Source organism: Cygnus atratus, chromosome 1, assembly GCF_013377495.2.
Source record: "Cygnus atratus isolate AKBS03 ecotype Queensland, Australia chromosome 1, CAtr_DNAZoo_HiC_assembly, whole genome shotgun sequence".
NCBI classification, from domain to species: domain Eukaryota; kingdom Metazoa; phylum Chordata; class Aves; order Anseriformes; family Anatidae; genus Cygnus; species Cygnus atratus.
The window spans coordinates 207,299,226-207,320,495 of record NC_066362.1 but is presented as its reverse complement, the minus strand read 5'-3'; the positions used below and the strand labels follow the sequence as shown (position 1 = coordinate 207,320,495).

The 21,270-nt window shown below is 59.3% G+C and overlaps 3 protein-coding genes across 7 annotated transcripts; 1 reads left to right on the top strand and 2 right to left on the bottom strand.

The window, feature by feature from the left end:
- Positions 1-348: 348 nt before the first annotated feature.
- Positions 349-3,878, bottom strand: DNAJB13 (DnaJ heat shock protein family (Hsp40) member B13). The gene is made up of 8 exons (XM_035570393.2): positions 3,779-3,878; positions 2,925-3,028; positions 2,668-2,829; positions 2,116-2,273; positions 1,733-1,846; positions 1,134-1,247; positions 840-916; positions 349-564 (listed from the first exon to the last, which is right to left on the bottom strand). Exons 1-8 carry the CDS (start codon positions 3,844-3,846, stop codon positions 411-413), a joined length of 951 nt encoding a protein of 316 aa, XP_035426286.1. The 5' UTR covers positions 3,847-3,878; the 3' UTR covers positions 349-410.
- Positions 3,879-4,754: 876 nt separating this feature from the next.
- Positions 4,755-17,459, bottom strand: PAAF1 (proteasomal ATPase associated factor 1). 5 transcript variants are annotated; one of them, XM_035570381.2, is made up of 12 exons: positions 17,349-17,459; positions 17,204-17,244; positions 16,066-16,169; positions 15,766-15,855; positions 12,329-12,427; positions 11,509-11,659; positions 9,351-9,545; positions 8,900-8,991; positions 7,947-8,062; positions 6,815-6,897; positions 6,361-6,443; positions 4,755-5,176 (listed from the first exon to the last, which is right to left on the bottom strand). In XM_035570381.2, the coding sequence occupies exons 1-12, from the start codon at positions 17,393-17,395 to the stop codon at positions 5,099-5,101; spliced, it is 1,179 nt and encodes a 392-aa protein (XP_035426274.1). In that variant the 5' UTR covers positions 17,396-17,459; the 3' UTR covers positions 4,755-5,098. The 5 variants fall into 5 exon arrangements, 3 of the variants coding, with proteins under 3 accessions (XP_035426274.1, XP_035426277.1, XP_035426278.1); XM_035570384.2 differs by lacking the exon at positions 15,766-15,855; XR_004782206.2 differs by lacking the exons at positions 4,755-5,176; positions 6,361-6,443; positions 6,815-6,897 and adding an exon at positions 9,635-9,920 and having other exon boundaries at positions 8,005-8,062; positions 11,509-11,618.
- A 21-nt stretch (positions 17,460-17,480) lies between these two features.
- LOC118260252 (cytochrome c oxidase assembly factor 4 homolog, mitochondrial) lies at positions 17,481-19,496 on the top strand. The gene is made up of 2 exons (XM_035570386.2): positions 17,481-17,557; positions 19,004-19,496. Exon 2 carries the CDS (start codon positions 19,025-19,027, stop codon positions 19,301-19,303), a length of 279 nt encoding a protein of 92 aa, XP_035426279.1. The 5' UTR covers positions 17,481-17,557; positions 19,004-19,024; the 3' UTR covers positions 19,304-19,496.
- The last annotated feature ends 1,774 nt before the right edge of the window (positions 19,497-21,270 follow it).

The following is a 21,270-nucleotide window of genomic DNA, read 5'->3' as shown; positions in this document are numbered from 1 at the left end:
CGACCTTGTTCTGCCTGGCTGTGGGGGAGCCTGTGAGTGCAGCCAGCGTATTCCCCAGTGGGTGGCTTCTGGGCTGTGAGGGGGGGGGGGGGGGGCTCCCCGAGTCCCCAAAAAGCTTTCCGGGATCTGTTCACTCCAGCCCAGCGCAGAGGGCTGACACCAGCCCTGCGCGGTGCGATCCGTGGGGGCTGCACCGCCCCGTCCCGCTCCGCTCCCCTGCCAGGACCAGCCCCCAGCAGCCCGCGAGGGCAGAGCCCGGCGCTCCTGTTCCCCCCAAAAACCCCCTCTGTGACCCCGCAGCAGCTGAGCTGGCAGCCGCCCCGTCGCCACAAAGCCACCACAAAGCCACGTGGAGCCCAGGTGCTGGGGGAAATCCCTCGTCCCCAGTGCTGGCAGCAGCGCTTTATTGGCTAGGAGAGCAGCGCGCTCTTCAGGAGCATTTTCTTGTCGGGCGTGAGCTGCTTGGGGAAGCAGATGTCGAAGGAGATGAGCAGGTCGCCTCTGCGCGTGGGGTCCCCGAGCAGCGGCATCCCCTCGCCGGGCACCACCTTGCGGTACTTGGGGCTGCGAAGCAAAGGAGGGGCTGAGGAGCTCCTGGTCCCCAAAAAACCTGCCCTTCCAGCGCTGCCCCGCGCTCTGCAGAGCCCCGGCTGCTTCTGAGCAAGTTGCTGAGGGCAGGTTTGCTCCCCCAGCTTCCACCCGTGGCCTGTGCTCCCCTTTCAGCTTCATCCCCCACGTTACTAAACCTCAGAGGCCCCCAAAAGAGGCGAGGAGCTCCCCCCCCCGCCCAGCGCCCCGCGGGGAGCAGGAGCCCGCGGGGAGGCTCCGGGGGCACTCACTCCACGATGTCGTTGACGGGGACGTTGAGCAGCCGCCCGTCCAGCGTCCTCACCTCCACCGCGCAGCCGACCAACGCCTGCGAGACACAGCAGGGCCCCGAGCTGCATTTTTAAGCCCCGAAGGGACCCCTTTTACAAAACCGTGTGAGCACCACGTGGCCTCGCCAGCCCCCCCCCCCCCCCCCCCGTGGCAGGGGAAGGCTCCCCCAGCACCCAGCGGCTGCTCCGCGCCCGCTCCTGGTGCCCCTCACAGCGCAGGAGCAGGCGGCAGCTCCTCGCCTCCTGGCTCCTCACCTTTCCCAGGGGGATGGTGGCCACGTAGGTGAGGTTGTCGTCGGCTCTTTTGAACCTCAGGTGGGGTTTCTCCTGGACAACGAAGGTGATGTCCGCTGGAATGACATTGGGACCCTAAAAGCAAAGGAAAAAAAGGTAACTGGGGATGTTACAGCTTTATACAGGGGAAGGTGACACGATCGCCTGCCCCCCTTCGGTGCTGCTGGCTGCTGGCTGGGGAGAAAAGAAAGGGATTTTCTTCATTTAGGGGGAAAAAAAAAAAAAAGTCTGTATCAAAAAGCCTCCTGCCAGAGAAAACCAGCCTGGGTTTTGCGAAGGTGAGGCCAGACAGAACAACCACCACCCCTTTCAATTATTTTTATCCTAAGGAAAAAGTCAGACAGGAAGAAAAAAAAACAGCCAGAAAGGGCTCTTTTTATTTTTTATTTTTTTTTTGCTGTCTTCCTGAGCACAGCAGCACTTGTCTGCGCCGGAGGAATCTGTCGCTTCCCTGCAGCAGCGCAAAGGGCACAAACGGGAAAGCTGCAACGAGCACGCGGCCGGCCCCAAGGCCTGCCCCCCCCCCCCCCCGGCCCAAAACATCACCCCGCGGCCGTTACCTGGTCTCCTTCCTTCTCGAAGGTGATCCTGGTGCCTTGCCTCCACCCTGGCTGCACGTCGATGGTCAGGATCTTGTCCCTGATGGCGCTCGTTTGGCCGTCTTCGTTCATCACCTGCGGGGCAGATGAGGGTGACGAAGAGCTCGGCAGGGCAGCAAGGGCTCCTCCTCCCTGGAATCAGCCCTTCCCGTGAGATTTCCATCAGCTCTCGGGCTGAATTCCTCCCGGCGAGCCAGGGAAGGAGGCAACCGGTTGGGATCCTGCCTGCATTTCTGGTTTTCAGGTCCCGGGGTACAGGACCAGCCTCAAAGCTCCGGGTTCTGCCGCTGGAACGTCCCGCACCGCCAGGAGAAGTCCCCGCCCCGCCCAGCGCGAGCCCTTACTCTGCGGGAGATCTTGATCTTCTTGGTGCAGCCGTGGAAGAGATCCTCGAGGGAGAGGTGGAGATCCCGCACGATCGGGGGGTCTTGCTTCAGCGCGCCGCGGCCTCGCAGCCCCCCGATGGGCACGACCACCTCCGAGCCGTCCTCAGCGAAGAATTCTGCGGGGGCGAGCGGAGGGAAATAGGACGCGGGGTGGGGGGGGGGTGGATAACACGGGGCTCAGTGGAGGCAACTCCGAATCCCAGGGTCAGTCAGGAGAGGGGAGAATAAAAGCTCCCAGCAGGGGAGGCTGGCATCCTCCTGGGGACTAAACCCTGCAGCACAGCCGGCCTCGGAGAGGCAAAACTCAAGAGGAAGCACCGAGGGAGGAAGAAGACGGAGGGGCAGAAGCAGAGCTCCTCGGGCGGCAACCCCGGGGCACACGCAGTGCGTTTGGGTAGCTGGGGAGGGAAACGGCCCCGCAAACCTCAATGTTCTGGGGCTGGCAGCGGCCTCGGAGCCACCCCAGGGTGGGCGCGGACCCCGCAGGGAGGCAGCAGAGCAGCCACGTACCTGCAAAGGGGTTGTCTCCGCCGAAGAACTCCTTGAAGACCTTGTCAGGGTTGTTGTGAAACACGTAGCCGGCCGTCCAGGCGTTCTCATCACCACACGCTAGGGGGATGCCGCCTTTGAGACCTTCTTCTCCAAACCTGTCGTAGACGCCTCTCTTCGCAGCTAGAGGACGAGGAGACATCGAATATTATTATTATTTTTTTTTTTTTTGCTGTGGAACTGGGAGAGCTCCTCCGGCTCGAGCCCCCCGCACTCACGGTCGCCGAGCACGTCGTAGGCTTCGGCCAGCTGCCTGAACCTCTCCTGCGCCCCGGGCTCGCGGCACTTCAGCGGGTGGCTCTTCAGGGCCAGCAGGCGGTAGCTGCGGGGCGGGAGGAGGAGGAGGAGGAAGATGATGGCGAGGAGGAGGATGAGGAGGAGGAGGAAGATGAGGAGGAAGATGATGAGGAAGATGAGGAAGATGATGGTGAGGAGGAAGATGATGGTGATGGGGAAGATGATGGTGATGGGGAAGATGAGGAGGAGGAGGATGATGAGGAAGATGATGGTGATAGGGAAGATGAGGAGGAGGAGGAGGAGGAGGAGGAGGAGGAGGAGGAAGATGATGGTGAGGAGGAAGATGATGGTGAGGATAATGGTGAGGAGGAAGATGGTGAGGAGGAAGATGAAGATGATGGTGAGGAGGAAGATGATGATGAGAAAGATGGTGATGAGGAAGATGATAGTGAGGAGGAAGACGATGAAGATGATGGTGAGGAGGAAGACGAGGAAGAGGAGGAAGATGATGGTGAGGAGGAGGAGGAGGAGGAGGAAGATGATGATGAGGATGATGATGGTGATGAGGAAGATGGTGAGAAGGAGGATTAGGAGGAGGAAGATGAGGAGGAGGAAGATGATGGTGAAGAGGAAGATGATGACGAGGAAGATGATGAGGAAGATGATGGTGAGGAGGAAGATGAGGAAGATGACGACGAAAAGAGCCCATCCCGGAGCCCCGCAACCCCCCCCAACCCCCCCCACCTCCCAGCCCCCGCCGGCTACAGCCCCCCCAAGCCCCGCAGCCTCCCCCCCGAGCCCCCCCGACCCCCCCAGGCCCCCCGGCCCCCCTCACGCCCGCTGGATGTCGGCGGTCGAGGCGCCGCGGCCCAGCCCCAGCACGGCGTAGTAGTCCTGCCCCATGGCGGCCCCGTTGCTAGGGGCGCGGCGCGGGGCACGCCGGGAGTTGTAGTTCTCGCCGCCCTGTGGCGCCGTCCGCCATCTTGCGCCCCCTGTAACGGCCTTAGGATGGAAAAGTGATTAAAAAAACGCATTTTCGGCAGACCCAAAATCGAACATCCGGCTGTCCTTGCTCAACACGTGCAAGACATATTCTACATATGGTCTCTACGTATCAAGAAACCAACTGTGGTTATTTCAGGGAGCCTCAAGCTTTACGGGGTTCAGCGTGAGATTTAATCATGGCTCTGGGCCAACGGATAGAAACTCACGCTGTAGTCCCAAAACTGTGAAAAAACAAGGAAACCTTGACGTAAATATAGTCTTTTAGCTGAGAAAATAAGGAAACAGAGAGACAGGTAGCCTTGAGCTAGCAGAAGGGAGGAAGGTAAGGGATAAAAGGTAAAAAATGAGGAAAACAGCTCCAGACTGATCTCTAGTAACCTTCTGCTCATCAGGGGTCATTAACTTTTTAAAAATCACACCCATCAAAATGCTGATGTGGGATCTGGTGTCATTTCCCCCTCCCCCCAGTCCTCTGTAATGTGCAAACTAAGCGGAGACAAGTTAGGGGAGCTGGACTAGCTAATCAAAAGTAGCCCAAAACATAGTTTTCACAAGTTTGCTGTGTCTAAATAACAGTGACTGAAGTCAGAAGTGTGCTTGCTTTGCAAAAGATCACTAAGAAACCTGACTCCGCAGAATCATACATTTTATTAGTTAATTAAAAAGACCTCCATGTGGATTCTGACTGTGTGCTTATTGGCATGGCGCACCAGGCACAAACCTACAGACAACATCTCAGGCAGTGCTTCATTTTCATATTTTTTTTATTTTTAAAGTTCTCATGAAAACATTGTTCCCCACACACGTTACCAAAGCAGTTGCTTTATTTCAGTCCATACCACAGCACAGCCACGGCCATCGCGCCCAATCCCAGTTTAATCCCCCCTCAGAAACAGCAGTTACCTACGCGATAGTTTAAAAAAAAATGAAAAAATTGCTGCAATGCCAAGAACCTAACACCTCAGACCACTTACCAATGAAAAAACAGGGTTGTGTTCTAACAGGTATCCCCCTCCCACCAAAAAACTCTATTTACAGCCTGGTCATCACTCAGAGCCTTCTATTGACACATCTCACACGCACTGTACAGGAAAATAAGCTTGGAACAGCTATTTCAGCACTTCTCTCTGCTATTCAGTGATCACAACACCTAGAGGTCAGAAAGCTGGTATCTCCTCACTATCCCGTCTCTGCAGCATGTATAAATCTGCTTCTCCCAAGAAGCCACCTGAAAGGAAAAAAAAGAGAGCAGTATTTGAGCACAGTATCCCTCAACGTGACAGTTAAACATAAAAGAAGAGATGGTCAACACCCTGCAGCTTCTCCAAGAAGAGCCTGGATGTCTAGAGAAGACATGTGGCACCTTAAGCTTTCTCTCTCAAAACAGATCTCTTCCATCAATCACCAGTCACCACCATCTGGCAGGAAACGTTCCCATCTCCCCTTGGTACCTAACAAGTCACTGAAGGACACTCACACATAGAGGAAAAAGTTTATTTCCCTTGGATTTACAGGCAGCCCAAATAACCCTCTCCTTCATCCTTAGAGCAGTCCTGACAACCAGCTCTGGCACTTGTTGACAGAAATCAGGTTTCCTTTTGGACTTTTTGAAAAAAACAGAGGGAACAGCAGGTGACCACTTCCTGAAACAGCATTAGCAGGTTTGTAAGGACACTTCAAGACTTCACTCATCTCAGAGGTGAGCAGGTAAGTGCTCACATAAGGGGTCTTCTGTTAGATCTGAAGGGCAAAATGACTGGGTTTTGCCCACATACAAATTCTGCAGGTCAAGTTTCAGCCTCAGAGTGATGCTGCACATTAACCACGTCTTTCTAGGTCAGAGGACTGTGCAGCTAGGACAGCGTAAAACTAGGAGCTAACTTCCATCAGTAACACAAGGTTCAGAGCCCAGGGAACCCAAGTCACCCTCCCTGATCTGTGCAAGCTCAGCGGAGCTTCTGGACACAGAACATCGGAAGTACTTTCTGGGCTCACACTGCCAAGGAACAGAAGACAGGCAGCACTATGCCACCAACTGTTGCTTTTACCCTGATAATCTTCCAAGCACAGATCAATCCCAGCTTCTTTACAGAAAACACAGCTCTGTAAGATCTACTCCAACAACGAAGTTTTCCGCTGCTTCAGTTTTACTCCTGCACAGCGGTGATAATGCTACCACGTACCGCAGAGAAACACTGACGGGATTTGCTTATGCAAAATATTAAGATTATTCAGCTGGAAAAAAAAAAAAAAAGCTGACAAGTCAACTGTGCGAAGGAACCCGTTGTGTGGACTGCCAACTCCTGAGATAAATCACAGAATCAAGTAAATATCAAATAAATGCAGCTGCCTGCTACCTGGCATCGCCTTCCCCAGCACCTTTTACCTTCGCCAATGTACCCTGTTCCTTACCTTGTACACAGGGTCACAGTCAGCTTCGGTGAGGTCGATGACATAATCAAGGTCTTGCTGGATGATAAAGCAGGTTCCGTCACCTGGTCAAGCAGAAGAGATACCAAGCAAGGAAGGTGCATGGATTACTGAAATAAGCCACACTGTTTCTACAACCAGCACTACAGGCCGAGCAGAAATGCCCAAGAAAATGGAGACGTGCTGCGAGAGTGAGGTGGGAAAAGGCTCTAATGCTTGAGAAGCACCTCGGATACCCAATTTTGGAGGAACACAAGAAAAAACAAAAAGCAAGCACATAATATAATTCCTACTGCATTCCCTTTGTGCCATGGAAACTTTCCTAGCAGCTCAGACGCCCAGCCAGTGCTCATTTATGAGGGCAACCCACCAAGAGCACAGAACTGCTCACTTCCATCACACAATCTGTACTGCCACGACACAGCACCCAAGTTACCTTGGCTGGCAACAAATCCATCCCGGTAGGGAAGCAGAGAAAGCACCGGTGCTCCTGATCTCTGAATGACCTGGATTGGAGCACTAGAAAGAGAAGCAGAAACAAAGACAAATTACGGTCTGTAGTCAAGAACCCATTCCAGTGTGTCGGCACCGAACAAAGAAGGTGAGCTAGCAATTAAAAGATACATGAGCAGAACATAAGACACGGGGACTTGATCTGAAGCTAGCAGTCTGTCGTCCGGATGCAGAGGAAAGACAGCACAGTTGTCCCACAGATGTTATCACAGAAGTGGGAATAAAAAGTGAGCTAGCAGGCAACCAGCAGCAAGCCTCCCTGTAGGATTACAGACAAGGATTATCCTTACCAAAACACATCCGTAAGCTCAGAGCTTATCCAGCGTGAAAGAATCTTCAGACTTTTACGTGAGCCTCTCCACCCAAAAGCACCATCTGGATGCTCCCCACTTAGTGCTTGCTTTTGACACTGATTAAAAACCAACTCAGGGCAGCTCCTGCCCTCAGCAGCTGTCTGCAGCCCTACACTGGCACGAGGAGCAGACTAAAGGGGTAAGATCCTACACACTTAGGTCTCGGTGGCAAAAAAACAAAACAAAAGGAAGGGGCTGTGCTTTTGGTGGGAGAGATACTGCTGCTGGACGTCTTGTGGTAAATCTGCCTGTATGTCCGCAGGTATCAAGAAAAGGTTCTTCACCGAGAGGGTGGTCAGGCACTGGACCAGGCTCCCCAGGGAAGCGGTCGCAGCACCGAGTCTGCCGGAGTTGCAGGAGTGTTCGGACACTCAGCAATACGGTTTGACTTTTGGGTGGTCCTGTGTGGAGCCAGGAGTTGGACTCCGTGATCCTCGGTGGGTCCCTTCCAACTCAGGACGTTCTGGTGATTGACAGAGAGCATCCCCCAAGAGCGCTAACACCAGCGAAAGCATCACCCTCAGCGCTCCCCAAGAGAAAGAACCGTCTGCAAGGTGCTCAAACGCTCACAGTGCCATTTCTGGGGCTGTACCCACCCTTCAGAGGAGGCACTGTCTGCCAGCACCTGTGACCTGGCTCTCCTTCCCAGAGGAAAACAAAAATTTGCCTTTTAAACGCCTGCAGCCCCAGGCAGGCACTCACTTTGTGTTTCTCACGTCCAGCTGATAGATGTTCCCGTCCTGAGTCCCTGCTAGGAAATAAGTACTCGAGAGGAACGTGCAGCAGTTGAACGCGTCGGATCCAACAAAGAGGAACACCTGCGAATGTAGGACAAGTGTCAGAGGCTCACAAACGGGGACAAAGCAGCCAAAGGACACACAGGAATAGGAATTGATTTATTTAGGAGGTCAGCACGGTCGTTTCTGTGAGTCACGGCACAAACTGGCAAGCCCCAAGGCGGATTAATAACCCCAGGGCTCTGCTCCAAGACGCACGGGAGAAATGTGCTCCGGCACCAGTCCGGCCAAGCGAGCGAAGCTGATGCAATCGGTGAAGGCTCCTGGGTCCCCGCCGGAGAACAAACGCGCCGCACAGTGGCAGGCAGACCCCTCCCGGGCTCAGATTCGTCTCCAGACACGCGCGGAGCAGCAGGACCAGGTTGGCAGAGGCCATTCCCTTCTCACAGGGCCGCGGTCGATGCTGCGGAGGCTGCGAGCTTTTACCAGCTGGGCCTGTGCCACACGCTCACCGAGGCTGGTCAGCGGGACCGGCTCCACCCAATTTTCACCCCCCCACAAAGCCCAGAAGGAACGAAGTCTGCTACAGCAGGAGGTTCTGTCCTACTGCCCGGGAGCGCCCCGGTATCAGCACCCGAGGCCGGCCAGCTGCCTTTCCCTTGCTGAGGAGGGAGCACGTGAGTAATTCTTATTCCTCAATGTCCCCCCAACGCACACACGCCCCCCAAACCGAGGAGCAGCTACAGCAGAAACCAAGGGGCTGGGGCGCCGGAGATGGATTTGTAAGAGCAGCTTCGCGTCTCAGAGCGCTCTCCGCGGCTGGGAACAGCCCCACGCGCACACCACAGCTCTGCGCAGACCTCCTCCTCCTGCAGGCGGGGTATTTTGAAGAGCGCTACCACGGCTCGGGCTCCTTACCGGCTGCCTGCTCTGCAGTCCCACCCCTTGGAGCTTCTTGTCTTCTCGAGCCAGCAGCAGGATCTTCCCTTCCGTCCCGATCTCACGTTCACCTGACGGAAGGGGAACGGTTAACTCCGGCAACACATCCCAGCGGGGAGACGCGGTGGCAACAAAGCCTGACAGCTGCGCTCGCCCCCGCTGAACCTGCGGTAACATTCCCGCTAAAACAGCCCCCAGGACGCCAGGCGCGGCAAAGCAATCGAAAAGCCCCCAGCCCCAATCACGCGAGCTGCTCGGTGAGGCTTAATTCCTCCCCAGGACCAGAGCGAGCTACTCTCACGACCCTCGTCGAGGGCGCACGGCAGCACGCCGGGCTCTCAGGATTGTACCTGCGACACCAGGCAAAAAAAAACAACAAAAAAACAAAACCCAAGAGGAATGAAGATCGACTTCAGAGAAAGCTCCTCACTGGGAGTTTTTTCGGGAGCGCCCAGGTTCACCGAGTTGTCAGCAGCGCCCACGGCGATGCCGTTGACAGGGGAGCCGCAGTCAGCCACGACGGCCAGGCAGGCGGATTTCCCACAGTCCCAGAGCCGCGCAGTGCCGTCTCTGGAGCAGGAAAGGACGTTTCTCCCCCGATCCACAATGGCAGTATCCAAAATACCTGCACCAAAGGAGAGACCACGTTCAGAGACGGCGCAGAAGGCAGACAGAGGCCAAGAACATCTCATTTCCCAAGGCAGCCGCACGCACTCGACTGCGAGCCCCGAGGCGCCGCTCCCAGGGTGCCAGCAGCGGCACAGCAGGGCGCGGAGGCCGCACGCAGGCAAATTGCAGGGGGGGGTGAAACACGGGGCACGGAGCCACGGCCTCCGCAAAGAGGTACGTGGAAGGCAGCAGCTCCCGGCGGATTACACGGAGCAGGAGCCACTGCCCTGCACGAGGGGAAGTTGTCAGCAGCGAGATGATCAGCGACGCCTCAAGACTGAGCTGATACCGCAGCGGCTGCCAAGTTTCTACCTCCAGAGCCATCCTCTCCCTTGGGGAAAACAAAACAAAAAAAAGAGTCTGGGCCAACGTTCTTAAGGTGTTGCCAGCTCCAGCTCTGGATAGCCTCAGAAGCTGCACGGGGCAAGCGGCATCCACGCTATCCAGCTGCAGCAGCACCAGCAGAGCGGCCTCAGCCGATGCTCGCATCCCCTAACTGCTCTAAGTCTCCGCGGGCTGCCAGGTTTAGGCCTGGAAGACGACCCCGTGTTTCTGCGGAAGGGAACGGTCAGACGGCTCGGTTTAACCAGCACTTCCCCTGCAGGAGCGAACGTTCAACATCACGGGCTCAAAGGGCGGGACGAGCCCCCAGAAAGTCAGCGGAAGCCAAGCAGAGCGACGGCGGCAGCTTGGGCTGGGCTCCTGAACAGCAAAGAGTCAGCGCTGGAGCCACCAGCACTGGTCTGACCGCAGCCACCGCGCGCTGCCCGTCGTGTTTCGCTGACGGGACGTTTGTATTTTGAATCCACGCAGCTAAAGCGCACGAAAACAAGGGCCGGTTCAGCGCGGAACAAGTCCGAGTTGACCAGGCTTGCGGCAGGCAGCCACGGGGCTCACATTTCTCGGTCACCCAGCGCCTCGTGAGACAGCAGGAGCACGGGCAGAGCCGCGCCATCCGGTCAAGGAGGAGGAAATTCGGGCAGGGTTTGGGGCATCTGATGCCGCACCGAAAGCTCCCCCGGGCTTGCTCACGAAGCGTTCAAGTTTGTAAAGGGGATTAAACAGCTTAAGCGTTACGGGTAAACCCGCACCGCTTCTGAATGAAGGGTCCTGGCAACCAAACCCTTTCAGAGGTTATGTCAGGCTCTGTCCAGTCCTTCTGGTAGCTCGTTTCCCATCCCCTGCAGTCCTCCGCTGCCCCCTGAGCAGAGGGAACAGCACTCCGCTTGCCACATGAAGTGACCCGTGCATCCTTTACGCAAGAACACAAGGAACGTAAGAAATTTGCTCTGATTTCCAGCAGCAAGATCACCAAGGGGGGCAGAGCTGAACACCTGCCAGCAGCGCAGGGGCGGACGAGCTTATCCCAGCCCTTCTTGAGGAATAATCGCCCATGCACAGCGAGGGCAGCCGCCAGGGTGAGGTTCGCTGCCTGCCCGAGTTCTGCACGCCCCTAACAAGCTGCTGCGTGCTTCTGTGGGCAGGGGAAAAGAAAAAAAAAGAGGCTCTGGAGCGACTGGATGTAAGCCCGGTGATCTGGGAGCGGGCAGGAGGCAGTCCCAGCGCAGCACAGGCAGCGAGGCCACCGAACGCAGGTCGGGGCTCTGGAGAGGCAGAAATGCCCTGGAAGAACAGCGTGCCCTCCCGCTCCGGCAGGCTAACGGGCCGCATCCTCCCCCTCCGTGCCTTAATCCGCCAAGAAAACGCAGGTCACCGAGAGGAGCAGCTTCAGCTGGCTCACGCAGCGACCGCGGCTCTGTTCATTCGCACCCTGGGGGGTTAAAAAAAAAAAAAAAAAAAAAGCTCCTCGGGACACCCACGCGGCACAAAGCGCGGCAGGCTGGCGGCCGAAGCCCTCAGCCGCGAGACAATCAGGCAGGCAAGCGCACGAAGCACCCGAAAGGCCGAGCCCTCCGTACCTCCTCTGTGGCCTTTGAAGGTTACGACGCAGCTGGCGTCTTCCGCCGACCAGACCTTTAGCTGGGCGTCCATTCCCCCGCTGAGAACCACAAGGCCCGAAGGGAAAAACCTGCAACAGTTCACATCATACACATGGCCTTCCAGAAGTCTCTGGAAAAACAAAGAGCTCCGTGCTAGTTCCGTCGTCGTCGCCCTTCCGCCGAGCAGTTCCCGAGCTACGCCGCCGCAAAAAGCTTGGTTCTCGCGCGGGCTTAAGCTCAAATCCTCCGGCTCCAGGCAGGCAAAAAGGCAGCGGGCACGCTTCGAGCCTCGCGCTGCCACTTGGGCAGCCAGCTGCGCAGCAAGAGGCAGCACGCTTCTTGCTAATAACGCCTTAAAATGCCTTCGGCCTCTGCCAAGCAGCCGCAAGAAACGCCCGAGCAGGAGGCAGCTAGCCGCGGCGTGGTTCATCTGTCGGGGGCAAGAATTTTTTCTCCCTCCTCTTCATTCCGGAGTCAATTCAGCGCTCGTACCAGGCAGGCGAGGAGCTGGCAGTTACCGTCAGCACCCCGGCCGTAAATCCCAACCACCCTCTCTCGTTTTTCACCCCGGGGCTCTCCCCCGGCCCGCTGGGCTTCAATTCTTTTTGGAGGAGGCGTGCGTGCCAGCAGGGGCGACGGAAAACCCCCGAGCTGCCAAACTGCCACGAGCTCGTCAACCAAAACCCAAATTCTTCCCCGGCCCCAGGACGCAGCGGGGAAACGGCCTGACCAAAGCCACGGCCGACTGATTTCAGGAACATCTCGGACGAGGTTCAACACCAAAGCCGCCCGCTCTTACTCTCATTTCCCCGTTTGCAGCCTGCCAGATTTTCATGGTCCCATCCGTGCTGGCAGACACGCCGAGCCCTCCACCGCTGGAAATATCAAGGCAGGTAACCTGCAGGAGGGCAAAACAACGAGTATCAGGTACAGAAATCGTCCAAAGCTAAGTATCTCTACTCAAAAGCATTTTGCTTGACTCTTCACAACACAAAACGTTTCCTTACCTACGTTTTCAGCCCGGTAACGGTCTCCTAACATTTAACGTCCTTCAGCTAGGACGCACAGGCCCTCTCCCCTCAAACCCTCGACACGCCTTCTGAGACTGTTAACTAAGCCTTCCTTTCGGAAATCAAAACCCAAGCGGATCCCGAGCATCAGGCTTCCCCCACAGCAGAGGGAGGGCATAAAAAGAAGCCCTCCCCGATTTACCTGTTGGCACGGCCTGCTGCGCTCTGCCTTCAGGAGCAAGCTGCTGCTCCGGGCTGAGCTGCAGCCAGCGCCCAACCGAATTGGGTGACCGGGACCCGGCACAAAACCCCGCGGATTTCTTGTAACCGCCGCCGATCTGACAAAGAAATTGTTATTCTCCGCCTGCCTCTCCGCAGAGATCCGCGAAGCGGGGAGGGAAAAGGAACGCCGAGTCAGAAGCCTGCAGAGAGAGCGGCCGTGTCGGACGTTTACCCCGGGCGAAGCAGGAATCCGGACGTTTCCGGCACCTCCTGTACGCAGCTGAGAAACAAGCTCAAGGTATTACGAGTGCCCCGACTGCCGAGCCTAGAGACGTTCTCGTGGATGTTTAGGAAGCCGAAGTCTTCTGAAACGCTGAGCGAAAACTAACTTCTCACGCAGGCAGGCTGGCTCCTCAGAGGGTCGGTCCCGCCACGGGATCAACAGCCGCCTGCTCTGCGCAACTACCGGGCCGCCTGACTCCTTCGGGAGGCAGACGTCGAGCCGCCACGCCTGCCAAAGGATCGCCTTCCCCACGACACGAAGCGTTACCGCTGCCAGTTAAGAAAGGCCGAAGGTTTGGGTGGTTTTTTGTGTTTTTTTTTCCCGGATGCGGATAAAAGGACGCGGGGCGACAGCTGTCCTGCACCTCACAAGCGAGATGTTTCCAGTACGGGCCGCGGCGACGCTCAAGGGGTCGATGAAGCACCTGCTTAGGTCGTTAGAACAAGGTTAGGACAGGGCTAACACCGGCACCGCACCCTGTAAAAAACAAAAACCACCGGCAGAACTGTCACGGCTCCGTAGAGGAACGGCTGCCAGGCCTTGCAAGATCTGAAGGCTGCCGGATCCACGCTCTGTTACCTTCAAAAGCTCCCCAGTGGCTGCGCTCGCGCACTTCTTTGGGTCCGAACCAACTACTCCCGCGGCCGAAGTCAGGGCCAGAAGCGAGGAGCGCCGAGCCGCCACGAGGAATCGCCCCGATGAACGCCGACGGCAGTCCTGCCGCCATCCCAACCCCGTCGCCACCCAGCCAGGGCGCTGGGGGGGGGCTTTTCCCCTTCCACTTCACAGCCCGTCAGCGCTCACAGGCCCCGGCCGCCTGCTGCGGTGGGTGACGGGGCGGGGCTGCCCGCTTCCCCCCCCCCAGGATCCGGCTGAAACGCCCTTGCTGAATCACTAAAACGCTCTCCAACGTGCCCGGCGTGGCCAGCGCTGACGCTGAAGAAGCGGATTTCACAGCGGAGCCCGAAGGCGGGGGCAAGCGAGGGGGCTTTGCTGAGAGAGGCGATCAAAACTCACCTGAAAAAAAGCGGGCTTCGGGAATTCAAACCGGGGTCAGAAGCACAAGGGAACGGCTCAGCCCCTACAGGGGCCGTTAAGCGCGCGCGCTTGCGGGTTGTTAAGGTGTTCTTTAGGCATCCTGCGGCAATTTGCTCCCTCTCAAGCAAAAAAAACCGGCCTGCGAAGGACGCTTCGGCGGGAAGGAAAAGCCCCGTCGACGTTCGACGCGTCCCCGAGCCCTCCGGAGGGCTGAGTACACACAGGAGCGCCCGGAACGGGAGGCAGCGGGGAAACAGGGTAAGTTTTAAGCTCAGCTTTAAACACAGCCGCTTGAAGCTCAGCCCCCGGTTAACAGCTCCTGCCTCGGCCGCCTTCCAGAGGGGAGAGGCGCAGCCGCACACACCTTGATTCACGTCGCCGCTGAGCTCGGTTAACGCGCAGCCCGCCCTTCCAGCGCTTTCCGCCGGGTCCAGCGCAACGATTTGCTCGGTGAACCACGGGGCAGCCGTGCCGCAACCCCCCCCCCCCGCCGGAAGCCTTCAGGGGACTCCCTTTAGCCCAGCTCGCTTCCCGGGGCCTTTCCCACCTTGGGTTAAGAGCTCGGCAAACGCAGAGCGCTCCCCAGCGGGGCCAAGCTCCGCCCCTCCGTGAAAAAAAATGACGTTTTCGGTGTGAACTGGCCGTTCTGCGGCACTGCCGAGCGAGGAGCCGCACTTGGTGTACCCCCAGACTGACCGAGGGGCAACAAAAAAGGATGATTTCAACGAAGATTTGCCCGTTTTATTAAACAGAAGCGGCGAGTTCATGCCCTTTTTTTTTTTTTTTTAAAGCGTACAAGCTGGGCTTTTCTACTCCTGAAATCCTACTACCCAAATTCTTGACCTTCAACAGGCGATTTTACGCGGCACTCGAGCCCTGAGCACTCCACTGCCCCTGCGAGCGGGAGCTCAGCGCGGCGGTCGCGTGGCGAACATCACAAGTTTATCAGGCGAGAGCAGGCAGGCCCTACGAGCTCGGCGCCTGGAGCCTCTTAGATTTGCCTCTTTTACTGCAACGCGCTCGTTTCTGCGATCACCCCCACGGATCGCCCTGCGATTACTGAAACGTGAAGAAGAAACGCGAGAAAACGCTTCAAAAACGAAGGGAAAAAAAAAAAAAAGGGAGTTAACTGCAAGTGCTGCAAGAGCCACACCTGGCGCCTGCGGCAACGGGCAGCCCCTCAGACCCCCCCGACAATTAATCCCTGCTACATCCCCTTGCAGGAACACGCTAAGATTTACTTCAGCGCTCACCTCGAGACTTTAATACGAAAGAAAAAACTGCCAGTGTCCCAGGAAACTCAGGGAAATCGGGATTCTCGTGGCTTGAAATCGCTTGGGGGTTTGTTTTTTTTGTTTTTTTTGGTTTTTTTTACAGAAAGGAAGCTTTTCAGTCACAGCCCAAAGGCGGGCCCTCGTCACTGGTCTCGCCTGAAGGTCTGGTTTCTTCCAAGCGTTACAGTTTGATCCTTCAAAGCTTCCTGGAATCACGCACATCGTGAGCGGCGAGGAAAAGAAACCAGGTTGGTTTTGGAAATCCACGCGAGCATCTAAAGGACCCTGGGCTTTTTTTTTTTCGTTTGTTTTTTGCGAAGCCGAACCCTGATCAGGCGGCTGGAGCCCGGGACGTTTGATTAGCCGCCTAAACTCACCGCCGGGCTCCCCGCTCGAGGGGGGCACTTACGCTTTTCCGGTGAATCCTGGGAAAGGTCGCGAAGGGCGCCAGGAACTTCGTGGACGCGTTTTCGTGGGGGCAAGAGACGAGAATGCTTTTCTGGGAGGAGAGGGGGAAAACACGAGCGCTCTCAGTGCCGCTGGAACGCTTCGACACGGAGGGGCTCCAAACCAGTCGCCGAGTGCCGCTGGGGAGACGCCGAGCGGCTCGGGATCCCTCCGGACCCCTCGGCTGACAGGGTTTTGGCTGCCCTAAGGCCGCGGCCTCTTCGCGCCGCCCCCCCCCCCCCCCATCCCTCAGCCCCGGCACCTTGGTGACTTCGCCGACCACGAAGCCCTCGGAGGCGGCGATGTCGGGGACGCCCTCGGTGCTGAGCCCGCGGCGGGTCAGGCTGCCGTACAGCGTCGGCTTCCCTGCGGGGAGAGCAGCCCTCAGCTCGAACCTGCCCCCCCCCAGCCCACAGGGGGGCCCCCACACGTCCCCAGCCCACGAGGACCACCCCCCCCCCCCCTGCCCCCCAGGCTACAAGGACTCCCCCCGCCTTTAAGGACCACCCCCCCCCGAGCCCCCCTAAACCTTCCAGCATCCCCCCAAGCCTTTAAAGCCCTCCCCCCCCCCCCCAAGACTCCTGCCCCAAGCCTTTAAAGATCCCCCCCAGGGCCCCCCAAGCCTTTAAGGACGCCCCCCCGGACCCCACTAAGCCTTCCAGCCCCCCCCAAAACCTTTAAGGGACCCCCCCAAGATTCCTCCCCCAAGCCTTTAAGACCCCCCTCCCCCCCAGCCCCTCCCCAGCCTCCAAGGACCCCCCCCCCCCAGGCCCTCTCCCCAAGCCTTTCAGGACGTCCCCTAGGGGCCCCCCCAAGCCTTTAAGGGCCCCTCTTCCACCCCCCCAATCTTTCAGCACCCCCCCCGAGACCCCCCCCCCAAGACTTTAAGTACACCCCCAGCCCCCCAAGCCTTTAATGCCCCCCCTAAAGCTTTAAGGCCCTTCTCCCAAGACTCCCCCGCCCCAAGCCTTTAAGGACACCCCCCAGGGCCCCTCCTCGCCTACAAAGACCCCCCCCCAAAAGCCTTCAAATACCACCCCAGCCCCTCCCCAACCTACAAAACCCCCCCCCAAGCCCTTAAGGGACCCCCCCAAGCCCTTAAGGGACCCCCCCAAGCCCTTAAGGGACCCCCCCAAGCCCCTAAGGGACCCCCCCAACCCTTTAACGACCCCCTCAAACCTTTAAGCCCCCCCCCCAGCCCTTAAAGCCCCCCCCAAGCCCTTAAAGACCCCCCCCAACCCTTTAAGCCCCCCCCCCCAACCCTTTAAGGACCCCCCCGAAGCCCCTAAGGGCCCCCCCAGCCGCCCCCTTACCCGCTCCCCACCCCCCATCCCCCCAAAAACCTCCCCTCCCCCCCCCCCTTTGACCCCCCCCCCCCTCAGCCCCCCCTCAGCGCTCACCCGGGCTCCTGCAGCTCAGCCAGGCCTCGCCCTCGTCCCTCCTGCGGAAAAAAGCAGCGGGGTTGAGCCGGGGGCCGGTCCCCGAGGGAAAGGGGCCGGGGGTAGCGGGGGGGGGGGGGGGGAAGGGGCCGGGCCCGGCGCCCACCTCAGGGCCCGGCTCCAGTCGCTCTGGATGCGCAGCGCGGCCGCCATCTTGGCGAGGCGCCCTCCTCCTTCCCGTCAGCCCCCGCGCGGCGGAAGCGGGCCTGCGCCGTCCAATCAGCGCGCGCCCCTCCCCTCCCCCGCGGCGGAGCCCCGCCCCCGGCGGTGCAACCCGGAAGCGGGACTTAAAGGGGCCGCGCCGCGCTGGCTCGGGTGCGGAGGGGGGGGCACCCATGGGTGGGGGAGGTGCTGAGCACCCATGGGGGGGGGGGGGGGTGAGGAGCTCGGGGGGACGCTGAGCACCCACGGGGACTGCATGGGTGCCCTGGGGGGTGGTGGGAACCTATGGGTGCATGGGGGAGGGTGCTGGGCACCCATGGGTGTATGGGGGGTGCTGGGTGCCCTGGGGGGTGCTGAGCACCCATGGGTGCCCTTGGGGTGCTGGGTGCCCTGGAGGGTGCTGGGTGCCCTGGGGGGGTGCTGGGCACCCGTGGGTGTATGGGGACGGTGCTGGGTGCCCTGGGGGGTACTGGGTGCCCTGGGGGGTGCTGGGCACCCATGGGTGCCCTTGGGGTGCTGGGTGCCCTGGAGGGTGCTGGGTGCCCTGGGGGGGTGCTGGGCACCCGTGGGTGTATGGGGACGGTGCTGGGTGCCCTGGGGGGTACTGGGTGCCCTGGGGGGTGCTGGGCACCCATGGGTGCCCTTGGGGTGCTGGGTGCCCTGGAGGGTGCTGGGTGCCCTGGAGGGGTGCTGGGCACCCGTGGGTGTATGGGGACGGTGCTGGGTGCCCTGGGGGGTACTGGGTGCCCTGGGGGGTGCTGGGCACCCATGGGTGCATGGGGGGTGCTGGGCACCCTAAGTGGTGCACAGCGGGGTGCCGGGAACCCGTGGGGATACAGAGGGTGCTGGGTGCCCTGGGGGGTACTGGGAAGCCATGGGTGCATGGGGGGTGCTGGGTACCCTAGGTGGTGCACAGGGGGGTGCTGGGTGGCCTGGGGGGTGCTGGGCACCCATGGGTGCCCTTGAGGGTGCTGAGTGCCCTGGGGGAGTGCTCGGCACCCATGGGTGCCCTGGGGGGTGTTGGGTGCCCGGGGGGTGCTGGGCACCCATGGGTGCCCTGGGGGGTGGTGGGCGCCTTGGGGGGTGCATGGGGGCTGCTGGACACCTATGGGTGCATTACGGGTGCCGGGTGCCCTGACAGGGTGCATGGGGGGTGCTGGACACCCATGGGTGCATGGAGGGTGCTGGGCGCCCTAGGTGGTGCACAGGGGGGTGCTGGGCACCCATGGGTGTATAGGGGGTGCTGGGTGCCCTGGGGGGATGTTGGGCACCCGTGGGTGTATGGGGAATGCTGGGTGCCCATGGGTGCATGGGGACAGTGCTGGGTGCCCTGGGGGGTGCTGGGCACCCATGGGTGCATGGGGGGTGCATAGGGGGTGCTGGACACCTATGGGTGCATCGTGGGTGCTGGATGCCCTGAGGGGGTGCATGGGGGGTGCCGGGCACCCATGAGGATGGAGGGGCTGCCGGGTGCCCTGAGGGGTGCTGAGCACCCATAGGCGGGGTGATGGCAGGGTGCTGGGTGAGTGCCCCCAAAAGGCAGGGCTCTCACGGGGGAGGCAGCACCCCGACACCCAACCCCCCCTCCACCACCCCCAGCCCACCTCCAGCAGCGGGGCGATGGCGAAGCCCGGACACTCCTGGAGCCGCCGCGGGTCCGAAAAGGAGAAAGAAGAGGAGGAGGAGGAGGAAGGCGAGGACCCCGTGGACGCGATGATCGCGCGGACGGGCTGCACGGCGCAGCACTGGGCGCTGCAGGAGTGCATGGCGGAGCAGCGCGACTGGCGGCGCTGCCAGCCCCACGTCCAGGCCTTGAGGCACTGCATGGCCCGGCGGCAGCGCCCGCGCCCCGAGGAGCCGAACCCCGAGCAGCCCCAACGCTCACCCCCGGGGGACTGAGAGCCCCCCCCAAGGGCTAAAACCCCCCTGGGGATCCCCCACCGGGCACCGGCACCACCCCCAGGTGGGGCACCCCAAAGACGCAGGCTGTGCTATTCGACGTTTTTTCTATTATTTTTTGTTAAGCGGGTTGCTGTCGTGGTTAAATCCGCGTTTGATTTTAGGCCAGGAAATTAAATTTTGGTGTCGTTCATCCTCCCGGCTCGTGTCGTTCTGCACTGCTCGGGCGCGGAGGAGGTCGTGGCGATGCAGGGCTGAAATTGGGGGTGCGATGCAGATTTACAGAGTCCCAGAATCATTAGGGTTGGAAAAGCCCCCCAGGATCACCTGGTCCAACCACCCCCCTACCACCACTGTCACCCACCAAACCATGTCCCCAAGCACCACGTCCAACCTTGCCTTGAACACCCCCAGGGACGGGGACCCCACCACCTCCCTGGGCAACCCGTCCCAACGCCTGACCGCTCTTGCTGAGAAGAAATGTCTCCTCATTTCCAGCCTGAACCTCCCCCGGCACAACTTGAGGCCGTTCCCTCTGGTCCTATCAGTGGTTACCTGTGAGCAGAGGCCGACCCCCAGCTCCCCACCCCTTCCTTTCAGGCAGTTGCAGAGAGCAATAAGGTCTGCCCTGAGCCTCCTCTTCCCCAGCCCAAACCCCCCCAGGTCCCTCAGCCGCTCCTCACAGGACTTTTACTCAAAGATTTACTCAAAGCACTCGCTCCGGGGTGGCCGGCAACGAGGCAGCAGGGTGCTTCGCAGCCCAAAACATCCCAAAATGGCGGGTTCACACCAGGCCACACAGGGGTTTGGCGCTGCCCTGCTGTGGTTTTCCCTCCTCTGCACGTTCCTGAAGCTGTTCCTGGCGGCGATAACCTCGTGTACTGTGGGACAGGGATTTGGGGGGTGCTACCGTCTGGGAAGCCGCAGGAGGGAAGGGGTTGGAGGCTCTCCTGGGGCCACGAGCTTTCCCTCGTTCCTCCTGGCACAGCAGCAGGAGCTCGGTGGCCTCAGCCCCGCATAACACCACCTCGAGGCCCAGAAGCTGTAAAAACAGACTCAAATCTTCCCCTATTATCTTGAAAGGGGAAGTGTGCCCCCAGCTTTGTCCCCGGGGGAGCTTCCCAGGCTGCTTCCCAGGGAGGGGGCTGCAGAGTGGCTGCATTTCAGCAGCCCAAACCCCAAAACTGGGGGAAGCTTTTCATTCCTGGTCAAGAAACCTTAGTGAAGCTGGTCTTGAGAGCGGTGCTGCTGGAGGCAGGAAGGCACTGCCTTCATCTGCTTCTGGAGATTTCTGTTCTCATCAGACGTCCCCAGATACAGCAGGGAAATTGCTCATTTCCCAATGAAATGCATCAAAAAATCCTATATTTTCTTAGCTTCCTCTTACTATCCATCAAGTCAGGGCTCAGACTTGTTTATAACATACTTACCCAAAAGATGGCATGATCAGATCTCAGCCTGACTAAAAACAGCCTTCACCACTGGCTTTCACGATTAAAAACACAAGGAAAGGAGCAAAAACCTGGGTGCTGTGACCTGTTGGTGGGCTCTGGGTTTTATAGGATGGCAATACCCGGCCGAACAGCCCAGCCAAATTCGGGACAACCTCGGTCCTGCGTCCCTCCGCCCTGCTGGTGCTGAGCTAGGGCAAGGAGCCGGGCGGTCCCTTGTTGAATTCCAGCAGCGTGGCAGGGCTGATCAGTATTCCTGTGGGGGCGCAGAGCTGTCGGGCTGCGGCTCTGCGAACAGCTTTCGTCTCGGCTTCCCGAACCTGCCGGCAGCTCCCGCAGCAGCTGGGGCGCTGGGAGAGCAGCGCTGGCGCGGTCTCGCTCCCTGCGTTGGAGCCTAGACACGGTCAGAATAAAACGCTCGGGCTTTCCTGCTGCTGCAGGGCTGAGATCCTCAACACCAGGAAGCTCCTGGTGAAAGCAGCCTGATTTTCACACGCGTGCTCATTATAAGAATGA

What these genes read in the sequence shown, in the direction of transcription:
- DNAJB13 (XM_035570393.2), bottom strand. Translation starts at nt 3,846, where the DNA reads ATGGGGCAGGACTACTACGCCGTGCTGGGGCTGGGCCGCGGCGCCTCG. An exon ending in CTACGACGTGCTCGGCGACC is followed by an intron (nt 2,830 to 2,924) that starts GTGAGTGCGGGG and finishes CTCGTCCTCTAG; the next exon opens with CTGCGAAGAGAGGCGTCTAC. An exon ending in AGATCAAGATCTCCCGCAGA is followed by an intron (nt 1,847 to 2,115) that starts GTAAGGGCTCGC and finishes TCTGCCCCGCAG; the next exon opens with GTGATGAACGAAGACGGCCA.
- PAAF1 (XM_035570381.2), bottom strand. Translation starts at nt 17,395, where the DNA reads ATGGCGGCCGCGCTGCGCATCCAGAGCGACTGGAGCCGGGCCCTGAG. An exon ending in GCTGAGCTGCAGGAGCCCGG is followed by an intron (nt 16,170 to 17,203) that starts GTGAGCGCTGAG and finishes CTCTCCCCGCAG; the next exon opens with GGAAGCCGACGCTGTACGGC. An exon ending in TGGTCGGCGAAGTCACCAAG is followed by an intron (nt 15,856 to 16,065) that starts GTGCCGGGGCTG and finishes CTCTCCTCCCAG; the next exon opens with AAAAGCATTCTCGTCTCTTG.
- LOC118260252 (XM_035570386.2), top strand. Translation starts at nt 19,025, where the DNA reads ATGGCGAAGCCCGGACACTCCTGGAGCCGCCGCGGGTCCGAAAAGGAG.